Raw genomic sequence first — 27415 nt, forward strand, 5'->3', positions numbered from 1 at the left:
ACGTTATTTCGTATAAAAAAGTCGTGACGTCTTGGATAGGCTATAGTGTGGTTGATCATTTTTTGTAGAAAATACAAAACTTAAGGAATAAGTGACTTGACAAGTTAAAAAAATCAACGATTCTTGTCACGGCAATGCATAATGGGTAATCAAAATTCCGCGAAATAACAGCTTCCAATTGGTCCGAATTTTCAAAAGATTACTTCATTTGACCCATGGGAAGTCGTCATTAGATACTACCGAAAATGTATTAAACTCTTCGTCCAAGGAATATAAAGATTTACAAAATGTTCATCATCAATACCTTGAATTTTTGGTTTCGTAAAGTTGAATGACTTTTTGAATGGTTACAGGGTGGCATTGATATCCATTTTCTTTGAGCTCACCGCAAATCACCGCTTTCAACTATGAAAGAATTGTATGGTCTAGAAATTTTAGATCAGAATGTCTTGATATCTTTAATTTAGGGTTTTCAGTCAATATTTTCGGCAACTAGTCCAGTTATGTGAATGAAGGTAGAGAGTCTATTACCATATTTCCCTAACACCCTGTCTGGAAGAGCTTGGGATTCGAACACAGTCCATTGCGGTGAAAGTCTGTGATCGAAACCTTCACACTATCAATCGGCAGAATGTTAGCGAGATATAGTGATAGCCTTATCCAGATGGTGAGTGAATGTATACCGAGTTTATCGTTCTACATCTACAATTTGAGCTTTACTAAGCTCATTTGACGTCAATCGATACTTCGATTATCAGCTGGATTGAGAGAGAGAATGACATGTGAATGAAGGTAGAGAGTCTATCACCATATTTCCATAACACCCTGCCTGGAAGAGCTTGGGATTTGACTAGATGTAGAACGATAAACTCGATATACATAGTCCAGTAAATCTAGTAACTGATGTTTGAAGAGGGGTCCAAGAACAAAAAGTTCAATTTCTATGAACAGAACATGAAAGTTGCAGAAATTTAAACTTGAGCCTGCCTTTGGTGCGTGGGTCTGGCACCTCAACACTTACATCACTCGGTCAGCGCTGCTTCATTGATAAAAAAATCATAGTCGCAAGGGCGAAATAAGTATAATAAGTGTAAATACCAGAATTGCGTGAAACTTGTAAAACATACCTTTCCATAATCATTGATAGGAGTATCAACACCAGGGAAGAGATCAGACATTATGCCATTGAACAACAACAAATCTTGGGATGTCAATTTGGCTACGTTCATGTCTTTCATGGAAAGCAACAGAACCTAAAACGATAATAGTATGATATCACAATTACCACAGCATTAATGAAATATTTCAAACATTCCATTTTCAGCAGGTTAACTTGACCATTTAGAGTCATTAGGCCGGTTGGCGGACGGCTTTATATGCGGGCCCATTTCTCAAAAACTAAAACTTTAGATAAAACTTATTATATCATTCTGTCGCTTAGTTTGATGTTTTCATATATGTTGAAACAGAGTTTAAGCTCGGCTAGTTGGCGGACGATTTTTGGAGAGAAAAAAAATCCTAATTAATTTTAGCTCAGGGGTAAAATTTTCAGATGATAAGATAGTGGACTCTCTCAGGATGGTACATTGTATTTTTTTTTTCATCCTCAAACTCATTGACTTTCCACTTTTCCCAAATTTTACCACCGTTAGAAAACCATAAGCCAATGAGAATTTACCGGGATTCCGTAAATATCGGTAGACCTACATTATTCGCCACCAAAGCCTATCTGTTAAGCTTTTAAATGCCACTGGCATCATAATGAGATCACTAGATAGATAGAGTCGATATTTTACGTGGATAGCCCAGTAATCTAGGACTTTTAGACAGTCTTTCGATTGTTTTCACGGGGTCCACGGCCAGCCGGCTCGGCTATCTATGAACTGAACGGAACATTGGAAGGAGTAGTGATTCGAACCACGAATCCCTGGTTTGAGACTCTGGCGCCTTTGACCACTTGGCCATCGCTTCTTAAAAACTCGATCCTTTTTTCAGTCATTTACCTTAGGAGCAACCTGTACCTGGGTCGCCGCGACCCATGCTGTAGTCTTTTATAAACCACCCGAATAAAAAGCAGAATTCTTTTCTTAGTTGCTTTGTGAAATCAAAAAAAGATTAGAAGTTTTGAAGTCAAGGAGTGATGGCATTTAAATAAGTTAAACAGAGAATAATTTACTTTTTCCTGCTTTTCCACAAAGTGGGTTTACTATGGGGAGATAAAAACACATTTCCAAGAATGTTTTGAGCTCTAAAAAAACCTGCGAAAACCCTTACTTCTTCATCAGTGAAAGTTGGATTTGCTCGTTTCTTTTTTCCAGCATATCTCAACAAGGAGGTCAAACCTCTCAAACCGAAATCATAATGATCTTGTTTCGATAATTGTTGCACGGCCAACGAATACAATGTGTGAACTTTCTTCGCTAGCACCTAAAACAAATAAATGGTGAAAAATTTAAGTCCAACTATCCCCAGTTAGACTCTAGTTGACAATTGAAAGGGCACTTTTTAAACTGGCGATATTCCAGTTATGAATAATTTTTCAACGAGTAATGAACCGCTAAACAATTCGAATTCTATCAAAAGTTAGAGCAGATTATTATGAGACAGAATTTTTGTCAAGCATGCCTTTAACAGTTGGAAATTGCAACGGTATACACTTTTTCGACCGTAGTCGTGCGGTCAGGCGCGTGTCACTTTATTATTCAACTATCCCCCTAAACTCGATCCAATCCTTTTTTTTTTTACACCTTTTTCTATTGTCTATAGGTGCAAAAAAAAAGACTGGGACGGTTTTAGGATGGTAAAACAGACAAAATATTGCCCGCACAGCAATTGACGGCTACGGTCGAAAAGGTGTATTGGTCAGAAAGGAGTCACTTTGTAATTTACGTTTGTTATAGCGATCCAAATAGAATTCACTTATTTTTGCGTGAAAGTAGAAAACTTTAGTTTATACCTTAGTATTATTGAATCCCTCAGCGAATAAGATGATTTCAGCGATCATTGCAGAATCTGGTACAACCATGGAAATCGGTCGGAACATGCTCTTCAAATTGTCCGGAAGCTCCGTTCGCCCAGCGTAACCTTTTAACAGAAGGATGCGAGTAATAGTAGAGTTTGGTTTAGATAAACTATTTTACTAGTCGGTATTGAAGATTAAAATTGAAATTTTGAAAGAAATGCGTTTGTCACGATTGTAAAATACATTAAACATGCAATCTAATATTAGAGGTTCGAAACACTTCGAGATTTTAAAACTAAACAGTGCAGTAGCTATTGGACGATAAGGTTTTGCCCCCGATATATTTTGAGATGTTTTTTTATTATTTACTGATAAATTATTGCTGATTTGCATTCCATTTCTCTAAATAAAATTTCATTTCTCGGCCATCTTGAACTCAAATTTTCGAAATCACCATACCCCTCGGGCCTTTTTCTGAAACTGTAATGCTAAAAAGCAGGACGTAGAAAACAACAGTCAAAATTACCACCGAAAACTTAACAATCTAAAGTTACAACATACCAGGGTTCATAGTGATGAAGATACCACAAGACCATATCAAACTGATCTCACGCCCTTCGAACACAAAACGTTCTGAACCAACCGATAGTGCTGTTAGTATGGACAAGATCTGTTGTGCGACCACAGACAACACTTCAATATTGATACGATTAAATTCGTCAAAACAACCCCAAGCACCAGTCTATGGAAGAGAGAAGGAAAAATCGTTAAATTCGCTACAAAATTGTTGATATTTTTGTTGGAAGTTTTTAGATTTAGACTAAGTAAAAATGAATTATTTCCTATAACAATCCCACTTAGATCGATCACAAACGGTAAAAATAACACCCAAATTTAAAGAATTTTGACTATACGATACGATGGTCCATTCAACACCGGACTTATAAAATGCGCAGCAGGCCCAAAAATAAAGTCGATAAATATATGATATGAGCTCTCCCATTGGGGAATGGGTCCTACTTCTTATACGAAGTAGAAACGAAAAGGAATAAGGTAAATAGTTGATATGTTATGGACGGAAGCTACAAGGTAAAGAGGATAATATTAGTCTAGCAAGCTAGACGACTAATTCAGACATAGTAGAAATAAAGCAAAAATTAATGGAGGGAACAATTTTATACAAACTAAATTCCGTAACAATAATCGTATTATCATATAACGCCTATACTACTGCATTACAGTATTACATGCATTATAAACGACTCCAGTCTAGAATAATATAAGTATGCGTTTTGTCTAATCTCTTCATGGGAACATGTCCTTTTAGTTTTATACAATAATTTTCCCCGACAGTTATTAAAGAAAATTTTTTGCCTTTTTCCAAGGCTTTTTTTATGTATCTTCTCTTGCAGAGAAATGAATTATAGATCGGCTATAGGCCAAGTTAATAAACTTTTTCGGATAGTCAGTAGTTACTTACAGCCTTAGAAAAACCCTAGACACAACTTTTCGAAATGATAGTTTACCTGAGCTAAGCCACTGAACATGCGGCCCATTGATTTGAAATCAAGACCTTCAGAACAATTGACCACAATAACGTAAGCACCTAACGCTTTTCCAAGATCTTTGACTGTTTCTGTTTTGCCGGTTCCGGCTGGTCCTTTTGGGCTTCCACCACGATGTAAATGTAATGCTGTTGTTAATGTCATGTAACACCTATTTACGATGAAAATATATTTTGAGTTATATTATAAAGACAGGCAAGAGTTCATCACTCAGCTCTAAGTTCTCGCTTATACAAATTCTAAGAAAAAAGTCCTATAAAACTATTGGACATTTCGTAAAATTATCTTGATTTGAAAAACAGAGCATGATTTAGAAGTCATTTTCATTTTAACTTCAATATTTATTCAACAACTCATTTTGAACACCAAACTAGAATTCTGATAATCTAATAAAAATGGGTCGTCTTACCTATCAGTCAACGGAGTGATAACAAGACGGCCAGAGTTACCGAGATATTCATATCCATATTGAAATTGTGTGTTTGTTTGACGTACGATACAATCGTCTACCCCTTTGTCCCAATACAACCTTTGACAAAAACGTAAGTATCATTTAGCGGTTCGTAGCGCAAAGGTAGAGTATTCGGCTACGGTGCGCAATATTGTGTGTTCATTCTCCAAAGACTTCGTACTTAGCATAAAATGGTACTCAATGCCTTTTTTTGCTCAATTATTAAGAGTAGGATCAAGGGTAAGTGGAGCAATCTAGGGTAAGGAGTGGCGCCCTTCCCTACCTTTGGGTAGAGAGCTAAGGAAGAGGGAGCCTTCGGTTTACCTCCGTCTGCGATGACAGACTTACTTAAGTATCGTGAACAGATAGCTGACAAACAACTATTTGAATAAAGATTATTCTTTACATATTCTACACAAAATGGTAAAGTTTGAAGGCATCGAAGAACTGATAGGTTGATGGGGTGCAGGGATTCGAGTAAGGACGGGTCCCAGGTTTCAATTGAAGACTGATCTAGACACTAGACCAATCGGTCATCGCTCCTTGAAGGTAAGTTTAGTTATGTACGAGTTGAAAAATATTCTTAACACTAAAAGTAGGTTGGGAGTCACTCGAGTGAACTTTTTTATACCTCAGTTGACTCAACCATTCAAAAGCGTTGATATCAGAACATCCAGATTTGATCATTTTTTCAATGACGTCACGAGCATGGACTTCTATAGTGATCAATGCAACCAACTTCAAACGTTGAATCTTAGTCAGATTACCTGGAGAAGCGAAATAAAGAAAGATCGATAAACTAATATCGCATTTCACCACACCAAATATAAATCAGATCAGGGGAGGGGCACGCAGTTACTACAAGACAGTATGACACTTACTACCGTGGTGGTACTGTATTCAGAAGTTATGAAAACAGTTACTACACAGTGTAGTAACTGCTGTTTGGGGGTGGTGCCAAACACTAAAACTGGCATTTTTGGTGTAGTAAGTGCTTAAATTTTAATTCTTTTTAAAGAACTTTCAAAATCTTTCACAAAAAATGAATTTTTTTGTGAAAAAATTCTTTGTTAAAAAAATATTTTCGTTATAAATGGACGAAAAAAAATTTGAAATTTTTCTCAGACCCAACTTTGGAATTATGCTTTCCCTAATTATCATTAAAAAGTTCTCAACAGCTGTTAACCAAGTAAATTAAAAGAAAACAATGGCTTTAGGTTGAAAAATAATCGCAATTTAGGGTAATTTCGAGCATGTTTTTGATGATATCACTTAGTCTAGCAAGCTAGACGACTAATTCAGACATATTAGAAATAAAGCAAAAAAGTAAATTTTAGTCGTCTAGAAACCTTTGTGCACTAATTCCAAACAAAAAACAAGTGTCAATATCGCAATTAAAATTTTTTCCCGCTCAAAAAAAATTCTTGAAAATAAAATGTGTGTGGATTTGTGTGTTAAAAATGTTTCATTTGAGTTGATTTTATTTTGAGAGTTTGTTGTTGCTTAATAAATTGTTTTCTCGCTACGCAAGTTTCTGCGTAGCTAGGCCCGGTATCTATAAGGCTGGAACACCGGATTCTTCCAGTCGTTTATACAAACTAAATCCCGTATGATTATTTGTGTTTATTATTAGTATTACATGCATTATAAACGACTCCAGTCTAGATATCACTCAAAAACAGGGGTGGTATCTGGAAATCTTTTCTGAAAACAGTTACTACCAAGGTGTAGTAACTGCAAAGGGTGGTGGTCCTGAAAAAAAGTGTTGAAAAAGCACTTACTACACATCATGTCTTGTAGTAACTGCGTGCCCCCCCTTGATCAGATCAAATTTTTGCTGTGCGAGGGTATGAAATAGGCGTTTTTTGTCGTTCACATCGCCTTATATTGAAAAAATTATTTCTTTTTTATTTCTTTTAACCAATCGTTAGTCAAAATTGTTATTGTATTTTGAAGGAACTGGTTTATTACGGTAGATTACACAAAAATGTGAAGAAAAGCAAGAGAGCTTAAAATTCGATGAAGAAAATGTACCTCGGATCATTTCAGAGAACTTTCCAAGCATTGATATTTGTTTCTTTCTCAATCCTTTGAGTGGTTTCTTGTCTTGTTTATCTTTGGTAGAGGATAAAGCTTTGGTGCAATCTGATGTCCATTGGATCTGACTGGATGTGATCAATAACTGTAAATTATAAAGAAATTGGTCAAAACTTCAAATACAGTAGAATCTTTAAATAACAACTCAAACAGCTACTTATAATTCGAACAAGCTTTCTGGTCACAGGTAACAAGTCCTTAGAAGTCTGCAACTCGAATTCTGCATAACTTTTTTCATAAGAATGTATGAGAAATTAATACAACAGATTCTTCAAATTTCTCGAGTTTTATAATGACAGAAATATCTGACTCAACAATCAAGTCCGCTCAGCAATTTGAATGGTTGACGTTTTTGAAATTTCATTGCCAAAGGATATTATGGTACACAAAGTAAATTTGGCACAAAAAGTCACACTATCCTAGGCGGAAGCGCTTTTCGAATAAATGATTCGCACCACTTATAACAAAAAGTAGCTCATAAGCACCTTTTATTATAAAAACACTATAGAATTTAAGAAAGAATTTCGAAAGGTACATTACCTGTCCTGCCCACTCTTTGACCCATTTTTCACGTTTAGTTCCGACTTTCTTGAGCGCTGTTCGGCACAACTTTAATAGTTCTTTCAACGTCCATCTCATGCTCCGTTCAACATCACACAACCATGATTCTACTGGTCCTTCCAATATGACCGAGTGTCCGAATTCTACGTACTCACCGTCCGAGGAGAACATACCAATGGCTTCCACTTTTTGACTTAACCCGGACACTTTAGAGATTTTCAGTGATTTGATGTTATCAAAACATTTCTTGAGATGTGATTGGACCTAAAGTGAGAAAATATTGAATTTGAAGTTTTGCATTTCTCAACAGTGTTGCAACCAGGTTTTATAAGGCTGGGCAGAATCACGTATTCATATGTCAATTAGCATGATTTCTGTCAACAGACAAAAAGGTTGCAACACTTTCTCAGAAATCAGATCATTGTTTCACATTTCTACCTTTAAGGAAGAGCGTGAAAAGAATGGGTTCGAATTCAATGTGACTGGAGCAACACTGCTGAGAGTTAAAGAAAGTAGAATAGTTGGGAACGATAAATTTGGTCTAAATCTCAAACCCGGCCCCATTAAAAAGCGTTAGGATTGAAAACTTGTGCAACTTTATCTTTGATAGTTTATCAGTAGTTGAAGGGGGACTTGAAGGGGGGATTCATTAAAAACTGTTGCGAAACGAAACTTACAGCTTCTGGGTTTTTACTTTGACCAAGAATCTCCAATAAATCATCATTGGAAAGGAAATAAAATCTTGGGAAGATTTGACGCTTCGTCTCCAAGTACATATCCAAAGATTTCTGAATCTCTTCTAACTTGATATTCATTTCATTCAGCGTCTCGAGCATGTTGGGATACTGACTGCCGCGCAATGCATTACTGTCTTTGTTTAAGCGGTTCATGATGATTTTCCAATTACTGTTGACGTCATCAAATTCAGCAGATTCACGTGGTAACTGTTTACGAATGTCTTCACCGAGGAAAATATTCTGTTGTGGAGAAATGAAAAATTCAAGGAAAGTTGTAAAGATTCTTTAATTTTACACAGTAGTGTGTTCGCTAATTCCTGTTATTAGCGACTTTATGTATGTGTGTTTTTCTGCGACGGAGACGACAAGGTTCTAATTTTTCTAGATCCTGACCAACTGAGGACGGCGGTAAATCAGCACTTTTACAGTCCTCGACTTTGCGGGTCAAATCTGCGAGTTATTCCAAATCGCTTCAGTCACCTCACCTTCAAAAGTGCAAATACATAAACTCGCTATTTCTAAAGAAAGGACGTGATATCAAAAAGCCATCTGTCTCACCCCTTGGAAAATGAACTTCTGTTCCAAGGGGTGAGACAGATGGCTTTTTGATATAGGTATATTATAGTGTAAATTTAAAAAGTAAATGAGATTTTAATTGCTCAAGTTTATTACAGTAACAAACTTTAGAAATTAAGCGTAAAAACTCTTCTTAAATTAAATTTTATTACAGTTTACAAAAGTTTTCAATGAAAAGATAACAAATCATACCTCCAGATACATCCATTGTCGCTGTACAGTCAAAATCATTTCAATGACTTCCATGATGAGCGAAAGTGTTCTCTCCCATCTGTCAACCTCAACTTCAAATGGCTTAACGTAACGAGATGCTTTCATCGTTGATAAAGTGACCTGTCAAATCATTGAAAATTTGGTATTTGGACCTGGAATGAGAGACTTTAGGGCCCACGCCACCGGGGTGGGGGCTTTTTTGCAAAGTAAAAACTTTTGGTTACGCCTCCTTAGACTCTAATTTCATTGCCACTTTCGATTTCATGGCGTGGGCCCTGGACTCCCTTCCCTACCTACGAAAAAATTTGGTATTTTGAACCTGGCGCATAGAGAAAGTGTCTTCTTCGCATCTATTGTTTCATTTTCAAAACAGAGTTAAAACGCATGCATATATTTTTATTTCATAAACTGTTTATAGTAGTTATTACTTTAGGCGTACAAACTTTCACAAACAGAAACTTTTTGGCCTTTTTCGCGAAAAAGTAAATGTCTTTGAAAATTCTTAACAGCGTAATTCGTGAAAGTTTATATGCTCGCCAAAAATTCTCAAAAAATTGGAGATCTATAAAATCTCGAAATCGTAGTAAAAATCAAATTTTCGGCAATTATCATCATTTAATGCTTTTTAAGTCGAAGAACAACACCGTCTTTAGCGGATTTAAGGGATTCTTTTTCACTTTTAAGGCAATTTTTATTCGAAATTCTCATTTTTATATAGAACGATCCAAGAAAGTTTATGCTCGCGAAAAACATTTTCCCCAAATTCGCGAAAGTAAATGTCGTAAATTTCACTGTTTTTCGACCTCGCGAAAATTTAAGTACGTCTAAAGTATACACAAAAAGGAGGAATCAATACGTAGGTTCTTTTTTATTATTGCGAAGTAGGGACTTTCCCCGCTCCTGGAATGACTTCCCTTCCTACAAGGGTAGACAGCTATCGAAAATGGAGAAACATCATATCAATAAAAGATTATCAAACTTTTCGTATCTTCTCTAATTCGAATCTATGGTTCCTTGAAAATCGAATTAGGAGGTCGATTGGAAAAAATCCACTTAGAACTCTCCATGAAAAAAAAAACATAAAAAAAGCTTTAGTTGTTGTTGATAAGTTTATTCGTTGAATTCTTAAAATTCTAACTATTAGGGAAAATGGGAAAATATCTTTAAGTGAATAGGCCTCAAGGTGAGGTACTTTCCAATGTCCAACCATGTCCGTTAATGGGCGGTTGTAGAATTTTATTATTGTTATTATTATTACCTGATTATCTTCAAGATATTGGAAGATTTCATCGGTAGCTTTCAATTTGTGATGTCCACGATCTTTATAAGGAGCTATGTCCAAGTTCAATGTTTTCCAGACCTCTGCAATCTCTTTCAGGACTTGTTCAATGGACAACTCTTTACTAGCAGCTGCAGAAATTTCACTAATCTGTTCAGCGAATTGATCTAAACCTAAACCAATGATTTGTTCTAATGTGAAGGCGTTGCTTTCGTGGTCAAACGCTTTTTGGATGCTCGATTTGATTTCTGACCAATGGCGTTCTCTCATTGCTTCGTTTTTCAAATCCTAAATAAAAAGAATATTAGAATAATGCATTATGGGAATGAACAATATGGCAACGGATTTCTAAATGGGAAACGGAAAAATCGCTCATATACCAGGATTAAGACCAATGAATAACTGAAAAGCAAACAATATCCAATGTAGAAAATAAATGATACATAAGTTTGCTAAGAAATGTTACCCTGGAACTCTTCCCTTTACAATACTTTACATTGTAAGTTTATAAAACCCAGTGTAAAACCCAACCACCCTTTTTGGTTGAATCACACATGTTCTTCTCAAAAAGTCAAAATGCACTGCAATTTTTAAAACATTTGTTTGATTTGTTTGACGAGTAAATTTTTCCCAATATTTGACAAAATTCTGAGACAGCACTTTTACTAACGTCGTTTTGTATAAAATTCCTATTTCCGAATTAAGATTCTTGTCATTTTTCCAGAATCTTCCCGCTATTTTCCCCGGGATAATCGGCATGAGCTTGGAAATGGTTTGTTTCTGAAGGTACGGGAAATCTAGACCCACCTGAATCAACGGCATTGTCCGTTTAAATTGATCGATCCTTGATTTGATTGCTTCACTGATCTCCCAATTTTTGTCCTTAACCTCACGGTTCAACTTGTGTATTCTCTTCAATAAAACTTGTGATGTAGTTTCGAGATCTGTGGTTACCAAGTCAGCAAATTTACCGTATTTCCATTTGCTCCATAGCCCTTCCCATTCTTCAGTTATCAACCAGATCTGTAAGGAGAGGTTTACAAATTCAAATTCCCTAGAAGATAAATGCTGAATACAGATCTGTAGAGTGAAGACATGAGGCTTGGATGTAAAAAATTTTAAGAACTCTCTGAATTAAGAGTATGCAGGTTTAATAGGATATATGTAATTTCTTAGGAAATTGCAGCAAATTGCCCCCAAAAGGATACTGTACAAAACCTTGGGTCAAGCTGGAGTTTTTACAAGTTCTTTGATGACTATGTTGGTCGTTAAATGTTGAGACAAACGATTTTATTACTTTTTCTAAAGAACGCGTCATCCCTATTGTTTAAAAATAACCAATCAGTTAAGCATCTTGTAAAAACTACAAGGCATCTCAAAACCTTCAAACCTTGAACAAAATGATGAATATCTGAAGTGATATTTTGTATCAAAATTGTAAAAAATCTGACAAAGTAAAGATAAAATACATTTTTCTCGAGTTCTTATATGGAGTTAAAATGGGCTGTTCCATTAAAAAACCACACATGTGGGCGGGGGTAGACAACCTTTTCAAGTCAAAAAAGTTATTGAAAATATGTGGATACCCCTTAGAAAATGGCAAAATTAGCAAAAATACACTTACACAAAAAATTCTATTCATACATTAAAGTGAGGGTGGACGAACTAAAATCAGTCTTTTACCCCCTTGAAATTTAAAAATAGTTTCACCCCTTGGAAAAATGAAAATACTTTTTCTCGGATTTTTCTCTGGAAATGTTTGTCCACCCAATGTCAACAACTAACCTGCTGTAGGAGTCCGATATCTTTCTCCACGCTTTTCAGTGCTTTCGAGGGTTGTTGTTCAATCTTAAAAATATTTAATCCACGTCTTATCTTAGCTTCTTGTTCTTTCAAAGAATCTACTTGGTTATTGAAAGCTTTGATTGCAGCTAAGGCTTCATTGACGGCAATCTTCGGCGAAATGGGGCCACGTAGAGCGAATTCGTCCTCCAAGTTACTGACAGCTTTTTTGAATTCTTCTGAAGAGGATAAGAGGCCGGCTTTGAATTTCTCTTTACTTTTTCGGAGCATGTCATCACAGTCAATGAGACATTGTTGGAAGGCAATCCAGGCTGGGCCGAGCGTCTGCAGCTGTTCTTGGACCTTAAGAAAAAAAACATTGAAAAATTGTAAAAGTTTGGATGGTATCAATTATGTTCATTATGTCCATCTCTTTCAAGAAACAATTACTTAGCGATGTAATAAAAGAAAGCATTGAAATTAGCAAAAAAAATAGATACTGTAGTCCCGATAAAGAACCAGTTTCAGAAATCGAAAAGGAGTCCATACCTCTTCTGAGATCTCTACTTCATATTTTTCCAAGATGACAAACTGTTCGTGAAGTGGTGGTATTTTTGCTTCAGTGTTCGTCAAATCCGCTTGAAGATCTTCTAACAATTGAATGCTTGTACTTAGGTGTTCTAGATTGCCTGGAGCAGTTCTCAACGTCTTCGAGTTACCCTCCATGAAAGTATGTAGATCAGTGAGTTTGGAAATAGCCATCTCTTTGAGAACTCGTGTAAATCCATTCTGCCATTCGTTACAATGACTGAGGATTGAGAATTTGAGAGGTGATGAATCAAGAAGAACGAATTGAATGTTGACAATGGTCTCCACTTTCTGTACATTGTTGGCAACTTCAGTGTATCTAGATTATCAAAGAAAAAGATGAATGGCTTACCTGTGAAGATCGATCACTTTACTAGCTATAGCTCCTTGAGATCACACAATATATTATTTTAGGTAATATTGCTAAAAAATTAAGATCGCGTCTTCTCTTACATTTCGTCAAAAACGGAGGCGAAATCACATTCAGCGTGAAAAAAAATATTCGTTATCAAAAGTAAAAGTCTAGCCAATAATACTAGACATCATGGCTTTCTTACGCAGAATGTTTGGACCCTAGGTTTTCGGGTTTTCATGGCGTGAGAAAAAAATATTGGTTATCAAAAAGTAAAAGTCGAGCCTTCAGGAACAATGTCAAATGTGAGAACTAAGATTATTAGCTCTGGTTTATAGACTGCCCACTTTTTGCCCTGCCTATTCTATTTGTGGATTTTAAAGTGAGAATAAAGTTAGCTGTCTAACGCCAATGATGCATAACCCTCTTTTGACGTCAATATAACGACATCTGTCCATCTTTTTCAAGCAAATAATATAATTGCCAACTTTGTGCCATCTTTTGCTAACTCTAACAATTAGAATAGACAAGGCAGAAAGTCGGCCGTCTTAACTAGAGCTTTGTTTTATCCAAATATTAAACGAACCTTACCTAGAAATATCGGCATCAAAAGAAGAGACAGGTGGGTTCAAACGTTGGTAACGGCGAATGAAAGCTTCTTTGTCTAGTTCCCAGATCTCTCGATAACTATCCCACGTGGTCAAGTATTGTAACAAGAGGGTGGAGTTTTGTGACATTCCTGTTGCTAAGTGACTTTGTATTTTCTTTGTTTCATCATCGTTACCAACGATCACGTGATAAGGCTGAAATGAGAATTGAAAATACAATTGACGCTTTTTAATTCGACGTTCAACTGTTCGATATAGGCTCCATTCTTCAATAATATTGAAATTCATAGTCAACAAGAAACTTTCACTAAAGCTTTTTCACATGCACGTAAAATTTCACTTTAGATCTTACGGAAAATCGTTCGTAAGGCTGTCTTTTGGGAATTTCCCCGACACTATGTAGAGTTTTTGTTGATTAAGAGGGTCTTACGTGACTTTTCCTTCCGTTCAAAACTTTTTGAACGTATAAAGCAAACTCTATATAAGGCCTTAAAACACTACGTAAGCTTAAGGAAATTCCCCACTCTTTATAGTCTTAAGTAAAATTTTACGTACATGTGAAAAAAGCTTAAGGATACTCTACTTTTTGATACTCGAAGAAAATTTTCAATATTCGAAGAAAATTCGGTCCCCCTTGAAACCGAATTAAGAGAGTGTCTGAATAAATGTACGTTAAAAAACCCAAACCCCCGTGCAATGATTTTGACATAATATATACTAAATTCTTCCATACAATTACTTAATAAGGCTTGTTTCGTGCTGCTAATTCTTCTAGTCTGCTTTCTTCACGTACTCTAAATTTAAATCTTTTACCATCACTCAATTTATTGATTCTTTCAAATGGAAATGATTCAATTACCATGTCATTTAAATTTCAAGTTTTGCAACATTTCACGGCCAAGGCGATATGAATTATCAATAATCAGAGCTGGATGCGCGCTAAACGACTTTCTATTGGTCAGAAACATTTTTATAAGCAATAAAAAGAACTCATTGGTTCTGATTTAGCCTAGTTTTAACTTTTAAGCCCGTATTTACAAGGCTAAAACACACGGTTTGTAATATTGTAATATAGCGCTTTCGGCGTTTTACAGTTTTATATTTATGGATTTTAAGATTGCCTTGGAATACTGTTATTCAGTCACAACTTACCATCAGATTTATCCTGGTGACTGAATCAAAACTAGCTTAGATTTCTAGGCAAGTTCTGATAACCCTTGATGTATAAAGACCTCAACTAACTTGCAGATTAGGATCGAGTTTACTAGGTTCAAGTAAGGTCCAATACAACAACTTCAAGATATTTGACTGACTCTCCTAGAGTAGGCAGCTAGATAACCGGTACAGGAGCGATGTAGTTGAGATAAAGTCTCAAATTTTGTTATGCAAGAAAAAAATTCAATGTAAGGTTCTAAAACAATTTCTAAATTTTCGTCGTGTTATAGCTCAAACGCTTCAGTCATCATAAAAAATGAACAAACCTTTTTCTTGCATTTGATTGGTGTTAAGACGTCTAGTAACCTTGGTAACACCGTTAACGATGTAGTCAGGTCTTTACCGATGGTGTTGATGACATGTGCAATGGCTTTCAGTTTTGGTGAAAATTCTTGAGTACCTTCCAATACCACTTTGATTCTGAAAGATATTGAATTCATGAGAGAATTAAGAGATTTAATGAATGAGCCTTGAATGTTGTTAATTATGCGAAGTAATCTATGCTCTTTATCTAAGACATCAGCAAAGTGGAAAGAAAACCCATCAATTTTGTTACTGAGAAAAGTATTAAGTTGCGACGCCTGACATAGACCAATTAGTTCAAAGCTGACTGACCCCCTTTATGTTTATGTGCGGCTCATTTATTAACCTCATGTTTTCATGATTATGGCGCTGGAATTACATAATTTCAGTACCGAAACAACCAAAGAACAGCGGGCGTTAGCCATCAGTTTTGAATTTTGAATTATAAACTAGTGATAAAAACCTAATGCTTTAAGGGTGTCTCTGTACAAAAAGTAGTTCTCACCTGAACAAAGGATTGGGTGTATTTTTACCGTCACCGTTAATAGCACGTGATAATTCTTGTAAAGACCATTTAGCGTTCAAACGTAAAGCTTCTTCAACCATTCGATCAATCTTGTCAGTGAAACGGATCCATTGGTTTTGAATCTAAAATGCCAAACAAAAATATTATAAGAAAACTTACCTTATACTGCCTTATGTTTCCATTCATTATTATATACCTTATCGGCCCTTTTTACGCCGGCCCTTATTCCGCCACAGCCTAATTTTGGGCTTACGCCAATTAAGGCCGTAAATAACGCCAAAACTTGTAAAAATCGCCATTCAGGGTTCAAAACAGTAAGTATTAACTAAAATTTACATTAAAATGTCATCTTTCAGTATTAAACTGCTGAATTCCATTGAAAATCATTGAAGTTTTAGATATAGAGTAAAAAAAATTGATCATTTAATCATGCCTATAATCCTTTAAATTGAGAAAAAATGGGCAAAAATTAACGCCGCTTTTAGGTAAAAATTGCAAAATTTTGGACCTTTTTACACCGGCCCTTATTACGCCACCATCCCAAAACTAACGCCAATAAGGACCGGCGTAAAAAGGGATGATAAAGTAGTTGACGCTCTCTAGTTCAACAAAGTGTTATTCGGTTAAGCTCAAAATAACTTCAGTAATCTTTCATGATTTCCAGGTATAATTTAACAATAAAGGCAAGGCTCTACTTGATCACCGTTCGAACTCGATTTTCACGATTTTGATCAACTTTCATCTTTAAAGCATGTAGAACTAACTGTGGGACAAGAATTTCTAAAACACGAAAAATTATACCAAAATGGAATTAAAAACTGACCTCGTGACTATCATTTTTAAACACTTCGTAGATCCTTCGCATCAGGACCACAATGCTCTCGTGAATGCTTTGCAGTCTTGTTTGTACGGCTTTACGATGCACCCTTTGTTCTTCATCGAAATCGAGATCGTCGTACACTCTCTTGGGATCGATTTTAATTAATAAAGCTTCACTGATGGATCGACATTTCTTCATGATATCAACGATGGACGTTTTGAAATCGTCGACCACCGTTTGGACTTTGTTGCTGTTTAATCGGCATTCGTTCACATAATATTCAGAAATTCCTGGGAAGAGGATAATAAATTAAAGAGACATTTTTAACTATGATAAAAATTTGACAAAACGGTGGAAATATTTTTAAGGGAGGTTTCCAGAGCAAGAATGGGTGGAAATCTTTCAACCAATCTACTTTTAATGATTTGCATAATGCAAATCTCAATACAGACATTTTGGTGAGAAAGATCTCACAAAAATTCGCTAGCATTTTTAGTCCCCGTACTGTCCCTATTTTAATTCATCTTCGGTGAAAATTGAAAATACCTTTCGACGCCCAACTCAACTTCGTCAAACCGGGGTGGATCTTTTTGTCTAGGAAACGTATGCGCTCTTTAAACAGAGCTCTTTCTTCGGGTGTCAAAATTGCTATAATACGGTTGTAATCACGTATAACCAGTAACACGTTCTCCCGTAATATACGTAATTCTTCCCGTTTTGCGTGAACATCTGCGGCGTAATGTGGAATTTCGAACATCAATTTCTCCCAATAACTGATTTCTTGGAATAGTTTCAATAGTGACCTAAAGCAGGGAAAGAAATTGGCCATGCAATACACTCTATTTAGTATGTAAAAAAATCTTTACGGGCCTCGTTTACAAAATATTGTTGCCAAAATACCGTATTACTTCGAACAAACGCCCGGGGCGTTTAATTGATTTGTTCGATTTTAGGAGGGGCGTTTATTCGAGAAGGCGTTTAAAAGAAGAAGGCGTTTATTAAATTATTCAAGTCTAATGTCAAATTTTGAGAGCAAATCTCGGGAAATTTACGCTTTGTTTTATCTAATTACAAGGATCTTAAAGAAATATTGCTCTGGTTGCAGACAGTAGAAAATTGCGACAAAACTCATTAGAAAACATACAGTATTTTAAGACTTATAAACATTATGTACCTGTCGAAGTTCAATTCGAGCATTCCTAGTTGTGAAGAACTTCTACACATAAGTGGAACATCTAACAATTTGTTTGTGTCTTTATCGACGGTGGTCGTCCATTCATTGAACGTTTTGCGAACGTACTCGTCTAATGCTTGGGCAAGTTGTTGGTATTGCTGTTTGATTTCTTCGCCTGGAAAGATCAGAATAATGTGTTAAAGATTTTCCCCTAAAAATATTAATAATTTCGTGTCGAAAAGCCGCCACCAGACCCGGAAAAACCATTAATATTAAGACGGAGAGGGAGTTTTCTATAAATTGGCGAGTTTATGTATGTGTGTTTTTCAGCGACGGAGACGGTAAGGTTCTAATTTGAGTAGATCCTGACCAGCTGAGGACGACGGTAAATCAGCACTTTTACCGTCCTCGATTTTGCGGGGCGGAATTGCGGGTTTTTCCAAATCGCTTCAGTCACTCTACCGTCCTCAAAAGTGCAAATACATAAACTCGGTATTATTAAGACGGAGAGGGAATTTTCCATAAATTGGCCACAATTTCAGTCACAGTTTGTGGATGTCTTATTGAGAATAAATTCTGGTCCACTCGATGAAATAGATGGTATGACAAAGGTCGTTTTAGTTTTTAGTTATTCTTTATCAGCTCTATTGGAAAAGCTTCAGGAGAAGGTCAGGAGAAGCCGGCAAAAGAAAGATTGAAACAGAAACTTTTAGCACAATGTATCCAGGGAAATCTCGCGCTCGACTGACAAAAAAATCTTTCAGATTTAAAAGGTCTCGTTTAGAAGTTTTTTAAATATTTCTAGATATATTAGAAGGAGCAATTGTGCTCGTTGATCAAAAAAAGAGATGTTGACGTACCTAAACCAACCATAGGAAGGGCTTTAGCATTTTTCAACACATTGTGAGGTTTATCGATTCTCTTTTTCAATGAACGTGCCCATACAGCAACACCAGCATAATCTGGATGTAAGAAGGGTATCAACGGTTTATGGTTATTGAATTCCTTCTTGACAGCATTCAACTCCTCTAAGAAAATATTATACACTTCAACTGTCTTTTTATCGATAGTTCTTCGTATAGATTCTCTCGAGTTGAGATGTACAAAATGTGATAAGATTTCAGCTCCTTCTTGTACTGTTTTGATGGTTTCGAAAGCTGAGTTTAAGATGTTTTGAATCATGACTTCCAAATCTTTGACACTTGATCGGAATCGGTTGTAATCATCGTGCCAAGTTGTCGCCTGAAATAAAGATGAATTCAATACTTTTAAAAGATCTAAAATTCGAGGTACCTTATTGGAACTAAATTTTGCAAGAATTAATTTTAGTATTTTTCACGGTTTTATCGAAAAATTTAAAAAATCCGCGAAAATTAAAACCTGCGAAATGCAATATTTCTGATTTTTTTTTCGACCGCGAATATTAGTTCCCGTGAAAATTAGTTCATACTAAATCATAATTATTGTTTGCCAATGTAATGACTTCAAAATAAACTTGACTTAATCATGGACGAACTAACTTAACTATAGTACTAACGATTATTTGTAAATTTCAAACTATTGAAGTGAATAATAATCATCAAAAGAATTTGCTGTCTCTGATCAGCTGATCTCATATCTTGTAATTTGATCTTTATTAAGTTTAAAAACCTTGTCTAACATGCTAGAAGGCGAAATTCAGACAACGTAGAAAAGAGCAAAAAAACTGGAAGGGAGTAATTGTGGTTCCCATTACAAATATCGTATTATCATATAAACATTGCTATTGTATACACGAATTATAAACGACTCTGGTCTTTTTAAAAACAAACTCATATAGAAACCAGACATAGAACACATCATATACCTTGACATCAAGAATGGTGTGTTTAACGTTCTTCAGTATGACAAGGTTCTTCATGAAGGTTGATTCTACTTCATTCAAACTTCTTGCAATGTCTGGTCCTTTCAGCCCTGAGAAGATTGGTAACGTGTGATGTGTACCATCTGTGCGACGTGCAAAATGAATCAAGCCCTCACAAACCTAGGAAAATTTTCAATGATGAGAACTTATTCAATGGCATAATTGATAACAATCAAAAGTTTAACTAACTACACTAAGCTAATGGTTCTCCACAAAAACTGAGCTATTTTTGAGAATGTCTTGACCAATAAACACGAGTGTCACTTGAAGTTGAATATGATTTCATGATGGCAAAATATGATTTAAAATGGAGCAATTTATGCAACACTGTAGTGTTTCAAAATAATTCAGAAAGTTTTGAAGTTAAAATATTTACAACAAAACCAACTAGAGACCCAGATAATTGAAAACGACCAGTACAGACCTCAAGTAGGTCTTTACATCGTTGGACAAATGCATCAGCTTGAGCAAAGATGGACGTCTGATCCAGAACCCATTTCTCATCACTTTCACTGTACCATAGATGAACTTTACTTATCTAAGATAAAAACAAATCGCAATAACACAGATTATTACTTTGGAGTGAAATTTAAACAGGTCATCGTTAACAAAGTAACAACTTCGAAAAGTGATAGACAAAATGCTTTAAACGGATAATCTTTAGCTTGTAGAATCTTTATATGGTCCTGAGAAAAACTTCTAATCTTTTTGCTATACTATTTTCCGAAGTGGAGATATTCATATTCATATATTTTCCGATTTGATTATATATTATTTCTCAACTTTGGAAAATAGTTAGACATTGAACCCTTTTGGAAAGTTTTACCAAGGCTGAAGTAATCGATAAAATTGATAATAGATGGATCGACCAGAAAAGATAATTCAGTTATACTGATGAAAAATGAAAATAATAAAAACCACACTACTCACATCCATGTAAATAGATTTCCAAGAAATACAGCATTGTATGCTTTGTTGCAACCCATCAATACTGGCTTTGACATTACCATTGAAAATGTCATCTAAATTGATTCTTGTGCTACATCGTCTAATGACTTCATTACTTACCTAGAACATGCGAATGTATTACGAGAGTTTTATAATTAATTCCGGTGTAAGACTTCACCAGTGTTGAATACGTGTGACCCCTCCCTGTTAACACTTAAATCTAAGCTTTTTCAACTACAAAATTCAATAGGTGATTTCTCCTTAGAAATCTACAAAATCTACATAAGGGGAACTCCCTCAAAACCGCAAGTGATTTTTCAGGATTTTTAAAGGAATGGTTCGGTAAAAAATTCATTTTTTTATTATCTGTCCTATCGGATTCTCCTTTTAAAAAGACACACAGAGATATAGACTTTTAAACTAATTGATTATTCGTTTCCTTTAAAACGCCACTCACTTTTGTATACCTTTTAAACGAGACCTTTTGCTTACGTCACAGAGGCTGTTAAAAACTGTAGCTGTGTTTACTGAAGTGAATTATAAACCTTTTTCTGGGTAGAAAAGTGGTTATTTCTGCTAGAAACTGAAGTAAAGAGAGGTTAATTATGGATAAATTTGCACTATAATCTTTTTGAATACTTGGGTAAATTTATTCTGACTCAGAAAGCGATATATTCAAGCTACGAAGAATATGATATCAGTGGAAATGAGGCAGATTCTGAGAGAGAGGATGGTTCTGAGAGAAAGAATGGAGTAAGTACAAGCGAGAGTGACACTTCTTGATCCGAAGACAAAAGTGACTACACGTTTTTTTTTATTATAGAACCTAGTTTATAAGAACATATAGGCTGAGATTCGTCGAAAAATTGAGAACAATTTAAGAACATGCCCAGCCTCAGTTTGGAAAAAAATGTCAAGAAACTACAATTTTTTCCTCTTTTTAAGCAGTTTTAACCGAATTTAGGGGTGGATCTTCAAAAGTCGAGAGTCAAATATTGTCCAAATTTTGCCAAATTTAAGTGCTCTTTATTTTGTATCATATTGTCGATTTAGATTATTCTGAAAAATTAAGAACGCATTTAAGAACATTTCAGGCTGAAAATTGCTAAAAAAATAAGCACATCCAGGCTCAGCCAAATTTTAGGTGTTCTAATAAAAAAAAAACGTGTATGAAACTTGTTCTAAAGGTAGAAGTGGGAGTTTAGATTGGTGTGAGTCTGAGTGCGGCCAAATCGAAACAAGAGAAATTGATTGTTTCAATGAAAAATTTGATCAGGGAGATTTTCAGTGCATTATTGATAGGCAACAATGTGCTGACTGGGCTTCACGAGACAAAAAGAGATCTTCATTTGTAAGAGATACCGTCGAATAGATCCCAAAGATACGCAGCATACAGGCAGTGTTCATGGTGGGTTTCAAGAGATTGAGAAAAAACAATCGCTGAGTTCTCCCATCATGACATCATGTGTGCTTTCAAAGACGCGAAGTTCGTGCCCTGACCCTGAAGGATAAAGGAAGGTAAAAAAAAACTAGGACGAATCATTTTTTTGATTGATGGGTCTGTCAATTCATTCGTTAGTGCAGTGCATTAATAAGTTCATTTTCCAGTTTGCATTGGATTAAAGTTTCAGTATCATCGATTCCAAGGCATGGTGACACCCCCTTCTACGATGGGATTTTTCAACCAGTGGGGATGGAAAAATAACGGACTTAAACTCGATGAGGATTGATATTTCCATAGTTTTTATGGCTGGGGATTTCAATTCTTTTATTTTCAAGTCAGAAAATTCAGTGGGAATTGGAAAAATAGGATAAAATTTTGCAGCAAGGATTGGTTTATTTGATTATCTCAAAGAATTCTTTGATTATATCTTCAGTGTGGACAAAAATTGAGAGACGATTTTCCACTGGGGACGATAGTTTGGCCAATTTTTCCAGTGGAAAGGGGTCCCAGTGGGTCTGTGAGAAAGGGGTGTATGGTGGGAAGAAAAGTAAATATCACGTGTTTGAATTCTACATCAACTTCACTTGGAAAACAGTCCAACTAACTATAAAATTGAGATGAACTAACTCAATCTCGTATGAAATATGTACACTTTTGCGTTTCTCTTTTTTCTCAATTTTCTCTGAACAGCCTCCGTGACGTCACATACACAAAGTTGGTATTTAAAAAGGGGCTTTCTGTAAACAAAAGAATTTAACTACATTAAATAAAAATCATTCTTCTAGTCAAATCAAGTATCCCTGATTCATTAAAACCAATCAAATTAAGAAATGAGGAGTCAAATTTTTACCGAACCATTCCTTTAAGTGCTATAAAATAAGGTTGGAAGAGTTTTTACATGGCACTTGAGATCTTAGAATCTCAGGATCTAAAATCTCAAAAATGTTCCAATAGCAACAAGTCTGAGGATATAGCCTGGAAGTCATGTAACCCCTCCCAAATCAAAAAAGCTGCAAAGAAACAAAATGGAAATTACTGAAATCGCAATTCTCACCCGAGCTCTAAATTCTGAAAATAATATCAAATTACCAGAAATTGTCAGATGTTTTGGTGGTGATGAGAACAGAATGTAAATATGCGTCACAGGGCTGTTAATAACCTGATAATCATATTGATCTTCTATCCAAAGTATGAACAAATGCAAACTTACTTTTCTGAGGAGTCCAGTGATACGATCTCGACCTTTATAATGATCTGAGTTTGTCCATATAAATCTGATAAGATTCAACAGTTTGGGTAATAATTTTGGAATTTTCTCGGGTCCACTTTCAACAAGCTCCTCACACGGTTGTTGCAAGAGAGACAGAAATTTCAAATTGCTTTGTGCTTGATTGAACCCATCCTGTATGTTTTTAAATAAGGGTATACTAGTTACTTATGGAAAATAGAGCAACCTTTGTATTATTGTTTGTTAACGGTAAGCAAGTTTATTTCACAGTTAAATGAAAAGACCACAAAAATGATGGTAACATTTTCCAGTTTTTGTCTATTAAATATTAATTTAGAAAATGACTATAATTCTTCTCTAAGAGTACTGCATCAAAGAATCCATAATCATTAAAAATCCAAATATTTTCAAACCTGGATCAATTTAGCCAATTTCTTGAAAGGTCCCACATAAGAGGATTTAGATTGCTGCAATGTCTCTTGTATTTGTTTTACACCAGCTTTGCTTAGTTGGTCACTGATCCCAGACAAATCTTCACATCTACTTTTCCAGAATTCAATTTCTTCAAGTGGGCCAGCATTTTCTGATGTTTCATAGGCATCTTGACTGTTCAAGACCTCTTTGATTTGTCTGATCCAGTGGATCATGCAACCTGAAGGGTTCAAAAGATTTTGATTTGAAGTGAACAATTATTGAAGAGGTTAAATTTTAGATTTTTACAAATTCAATATTCAGTTTAAATTAAAGCAGAGCAAAGTAAATAACGTAAATAATGTAAAATACTAGAAAAAGAAAAATTGAAAAATGAAAAGAAATCAGTAGAGGCTTTTTCCAATTGAGCCAAAAATAATACTGTTGAAGCGGGTTAAAGCTACTGAGTTTTAGTGCATCACTCTGGTTAAGACAGTCGATAAAATAGTAAGCAAACCGAAGTGAAAAGTGTTGGAATGTCTATACATTGTCAATTTTTGATTGGCAATAGATAAATTTTGCCAATCATAATCCAGCTAACCATAGGTTCAGCTAAAAAGCAAGTTCTTATGTACAAAACATTTGGCAAAATTCAAATAAAAGCTGGTTGTGAAAAACATACTTTCCAATCTTTGAACATATTCCTTGTTTCTTGTAGCTTGTTGCACAGTAAGATTACGACCTTCATTTGGTACATAAAGAACAGTTTTTCCTTGAGTTTTATATTTAGCATCAATCAATGTAGCCATGAACTTGTGAACATGATTAATGAAGTCATTTTTGATGCCTTTGGTTGAAAGCTTTTGTCAAGGAAAGAACTGTCAAATTATCTGTAAAATGATTCTTGTTTAAGTCATGATTGCTTCAAGACAAGCTATTGACAGGGGAAGCCAAATGAGATATCTTAAAACAGAAAATGTTAAAATAATAAAACCACACAAGACTTCCTAGACAGAACAAACCTCACTTGACTTTAATACTTAACATTTCACAGTCAAAAAGAATAATGTAGTCATAACAGCTTCCCATTGGTTGAACTCAAAAAAACCTTCAAGATTTCTAACCAAAAGAAAGTTGTTATCAATGATTCCTTTCGACCCTGAAATTGCCTATGAGGACACTTATAAAGATTTTGAAATACATTGAAAAGGATACTCTCAGGCCACGATTTGTTTTGAAAGAACATTGGTCCATACAAACTTGACATTGTTCGCAGTAAACTTTCAACGTAATTAGAACGAATCAATTGAAAAAGTACAGCTTGGTTGAAATTGTTTGGTGTAATTTTGACTTCCTTTTTCCTGATGATGAAGAAAACTTGCCCGACAGGAGCCGTTGGGATTTCAGTAGATACTACCAATTGTTGGTCTGCATCAATGTGAAATGTTAGTAATCGTTTATTTTCCTCGATACATCTGATGAAATTGAGAATCGTTTCTGAATGATCATCTTTCCACATTGATTCATTAAATCCTGTGAGAGTGACTTGTCTCTTGATAAGTGAAATAGTCTCCTGAAAAATCAATAATGATTTTCAAATTTTAAGAATTCACACAAAAATTAACAAGCCTGAAAATCAAAGAAAGTGTTCATGCTAAAATAATAATGGTGTGGTTATTACATTACATTAATTAATCAAAAATACTTTGAAGAAAAATCTGTAACTCTTAACTTTTTAACCACACTTATGAAAACTTATTTCAAGAAATTAATGAAAAAATAAAATGCCATAATAATAAGTACTTACCAGCTCCATAACTTCTTCAAGATTGACTTCAGGTTCAACTTCTACTGGTGGTGGAATGACAACTTCCTCTTGTTCTGGTTCATCTTTTGGTGGTTCTTCTACATTGACCTCAACATCTTCATTTTTCTCAGATGCAGAACTGTCTTGTTTGTTCTTTTTACCTTTTCCACTACTTTTATTTGTATTTCTTGAGCTTGCAACTCGACTTGGGGATGCTTTGGCATTTGATTTTGATTTTGTAGGTGTACGCCCACCAGCTTTACTTGATGATTTCCTCCTTGTTGGAGTATTTGGAGTCAGCAAATTTGATTTGGAGCTTGGTCGTGATGCCATATTGAAATTCTGAACTCAATTCATAGTCTTTATATTTCATTGAAAAAGAATAATAACCTTTAGTACATGAGTGAGAGGGCCTGCAAAGTAGCAAAAAGAAAGACATAAAAAATGGCTAAAAAAATTTTTTTTTATGTCTAATTTTTCTATTTTTTCTGCTTGTTTCCTATTCACGTTAGGTAGTAGTTTCATGATTAAAATAAAAAAGAGGAAAAGCATGTGCCTGTTATGTAAGGGACATTTACGTAGGACAGTCTCCGATGGAACCAACTTCAGGATATTTTTAGATATGTTTAATACAATGAACTGAGTGAAATCCCAAAATATTTTGGTCTGAAAATCCATAATGGTGGACTTATGCCAATTTGAAGTTTTTGACATTTTTGGGCATTGTACTTAAAAACATTTTGATATAGAACCATGGTTTCTCAAATCAAAATGAGGAATGGATTTTTGGTGATTCTTAAACTAAGGCCAGCAAACTATATATATAGAATTAAAAAAAATCAAAATTTTCAAAATGGTAGCTGCAGTTATGACATCACAAAATCACTAAAAATTTGATTTTAAGGGATGTATTTTGGAGCCACCTGACCTGTCGTCCCAGGGGAGTTGTTCCTGCTGAAAATAACTTTCTGATAGTTCAGGCCTTGGTCTATCCATTTGAAGTGATTACAATAAAAATCTACGGCCCCTGCCCTAGAGGCCTGAAAAGCCAGAGGATAGGTCTAATGACAAAATTTGGTTGGTTGATTCTGGCTGCTGCACATTTAACAATCAGTCATTTTGTTTCATTTCAAGTTTTCAAGTTGAGGCTTTAAAAATTCACTAAAAATTTCATCTTACTCCAAAGTCCGGTGTCAGATAAGAATACTTTTTAACACTGGACAATCTCAACACCGGACTTGAGTCTGGTGCGTATTGTTTTTGAAACACGTATCCAGTGTCAAGAAGTTAAAAAAGTTTACACTGGACTAGCACCGGACAAAAAGTTTTTGTTTGAAGGATACTTTTTGGCACGGTTGGCAAAATATATCATTCACCAGGATGCATCCTCTCCTATTTCTCCCCTATTTTCCAGTATTTTCTACTCTCCTATCTTCTATCCCGATTTTCTGACTTTCTCAAGTAGTGTTTCTAACTGATTTCTAAGTATTTTTCTGAAATTTACCTGTACCGGTGAAATAGGTCTCTGACCCCGGATCGAATTACCAAATGCAAGCAACCTTGGTTTACAAACCCAATGCCTAACGGCTTGCGCCAACGAGACACAATAAACAGCTGTTATTCACAAATACTTATAGTGTGTAATTTACAGACCTTTAATTAAGCTCCCAACCCTATCAATGCCCCTACAAGGATCCCTACGGGATCCTAAGTTAAGTCACCATAACGTACGAATGCCCCTAAGAAGGCCTCCAGCCTTATATTGTGACTCTTGAGCTCCAACGCTAACCCTAACTGGTAATAACCGAACCCCCGTCTAGGTCTGCAGATTTCAAATTTTCACTAGCATCCTGCTCCTGGTGGAT

General features: G+C 35.3%; 1 protein-coding gene across 1 annotated transcript in view; it reads right to left on the reverse strand.

Annotated features, from left to right (window-relative positions):
• LOC136820840 (dynein axonemal heavy chain 2-like) overlaps nucleotides 1-27415 on the reverse strand; it is an 82867-nt gene that overhangs the window by 54521 nt on the left and 931 nt on the right. The window contains exons 2-32 of the mRNA XM_067077076.1: nucleotides 25551-25910; nucleotides 24959-25316; nucleotides 24426-24590; nucleotides 23746-23984; nucleotides 23315-23506; nucleotides 20643-20780; nucleotides 20137-20250; nucleotides 19656-19832; nucleotides 18670-19051; nucleotides 17810-17984; nucleotides 17182-17438; nucleotides 16639-16925; nucleotides 15795-15937; nucleotides 15253-15406; nucleotides 13755-13966; nucleotides 12773-13130; nucleotides 12227-12586; nucleotides 11249-11464; nucleotides 10421-10729; nucleotides 9142-9282; nucleotides 8314-8613; nucleotides 7616-7900; nucleotides 7013-7160; nucleotides 5610-5745; nucleotides 4937-5056; nucleotides 4489-4678; nucleotides 3524-3704; nucleotides 2957-3084; nucleotides 2275-2427; nucleotides 1128-1253; nucleotides 305-405 (exon numbers count right to left, since the gene is read on the reverse strand). Of these exons, the coding sequence (XP_066933177.1) occupies nucleotides 305-405; nucleotides 1128-1253; nucleotides 2275-2427; nucleotides 2957-3084; nucleotides 3524-3704; nucleotides 4489-4678; nucleotides 4937-5056; nucleotides 5610-5745; nucleotides 7013-7160; nucleotides 7616-7900; nucleotides 8314-8613; nucleotides 9142-9282; nucleotides 10421-10729; nucleotides 11249-11464; nucleotides 12227-12586; nucleotides 12773-13130; nucleotides 13755-13966; nucleotides 15253-15406; nucleotides 15795-15937; nucleotides 16639-16925; nucleotides 17182-17438; nucleotides 17810-17984; nucleotides 18670-19051; nucleotides 19656-19832; nucleotides 20137-20250; nucleotides 20643-20780; nucleotides 23315-23506; nucleotides 23746-23984; nucleotides 24426-24590; nucleotides 24959-25316; nucleotides 25551-25883 (6578 nt within the window). The 5' untranslated portion in view covers nucleotides 25884-25910. The remainder of the gene's footprint in view (nucleotides 1-304; nucleotides 406-1127; nucleotides 1254-2274; nucleotides 2428-2956; nucleotides 3085-3523; nucleotides 3705-4488; nucleotides 4679-4936; nucleotides 5057-5609; nucleotides 5746-7012; nucleotides 7161-7615; nucleotides 7901-8313; nucleotides 8614-9141; nucleotides 9283-10420; nucleotides 10730-11248; nucleotides 11465-12226; nucleotides 12587-12772; nucleotides 13131-13754; nucleotides 13967-15252; nucleotides 15407-15794; nucleotides 15938-16638; nucleotides 16926-17181; nucleotides 17439-17809; nucleotides 17985-18669; nucleotides 19052-19655; nucleotides 19833-20136; nucleotides 20251-20642; nucleotides 20781-23314; nucleotides 23507-23745; nucleotides 23985-24425; nucleotides 24591-24958; nucleotides 25317-25550; nucleotides 25911-27415) is intronic.

This window comes from Clytia hemisphaerica, unplaced genomic scaffold (assembly GCF_902728285.1).
Source record: "Clytia hemisphaerica strain Z4C2 unplaced genomic scaffold, Clytia hemisphaerica genome assembly, whole genome shotgun sequence".
In the NCBI taxonomy this organism is placed as follows: Eukaryota; Metazoa; Cnidaria; class Hydrozoa; order Leptothecata; family Clytiidae; genus Clytia; species Clytia hemisphaerica.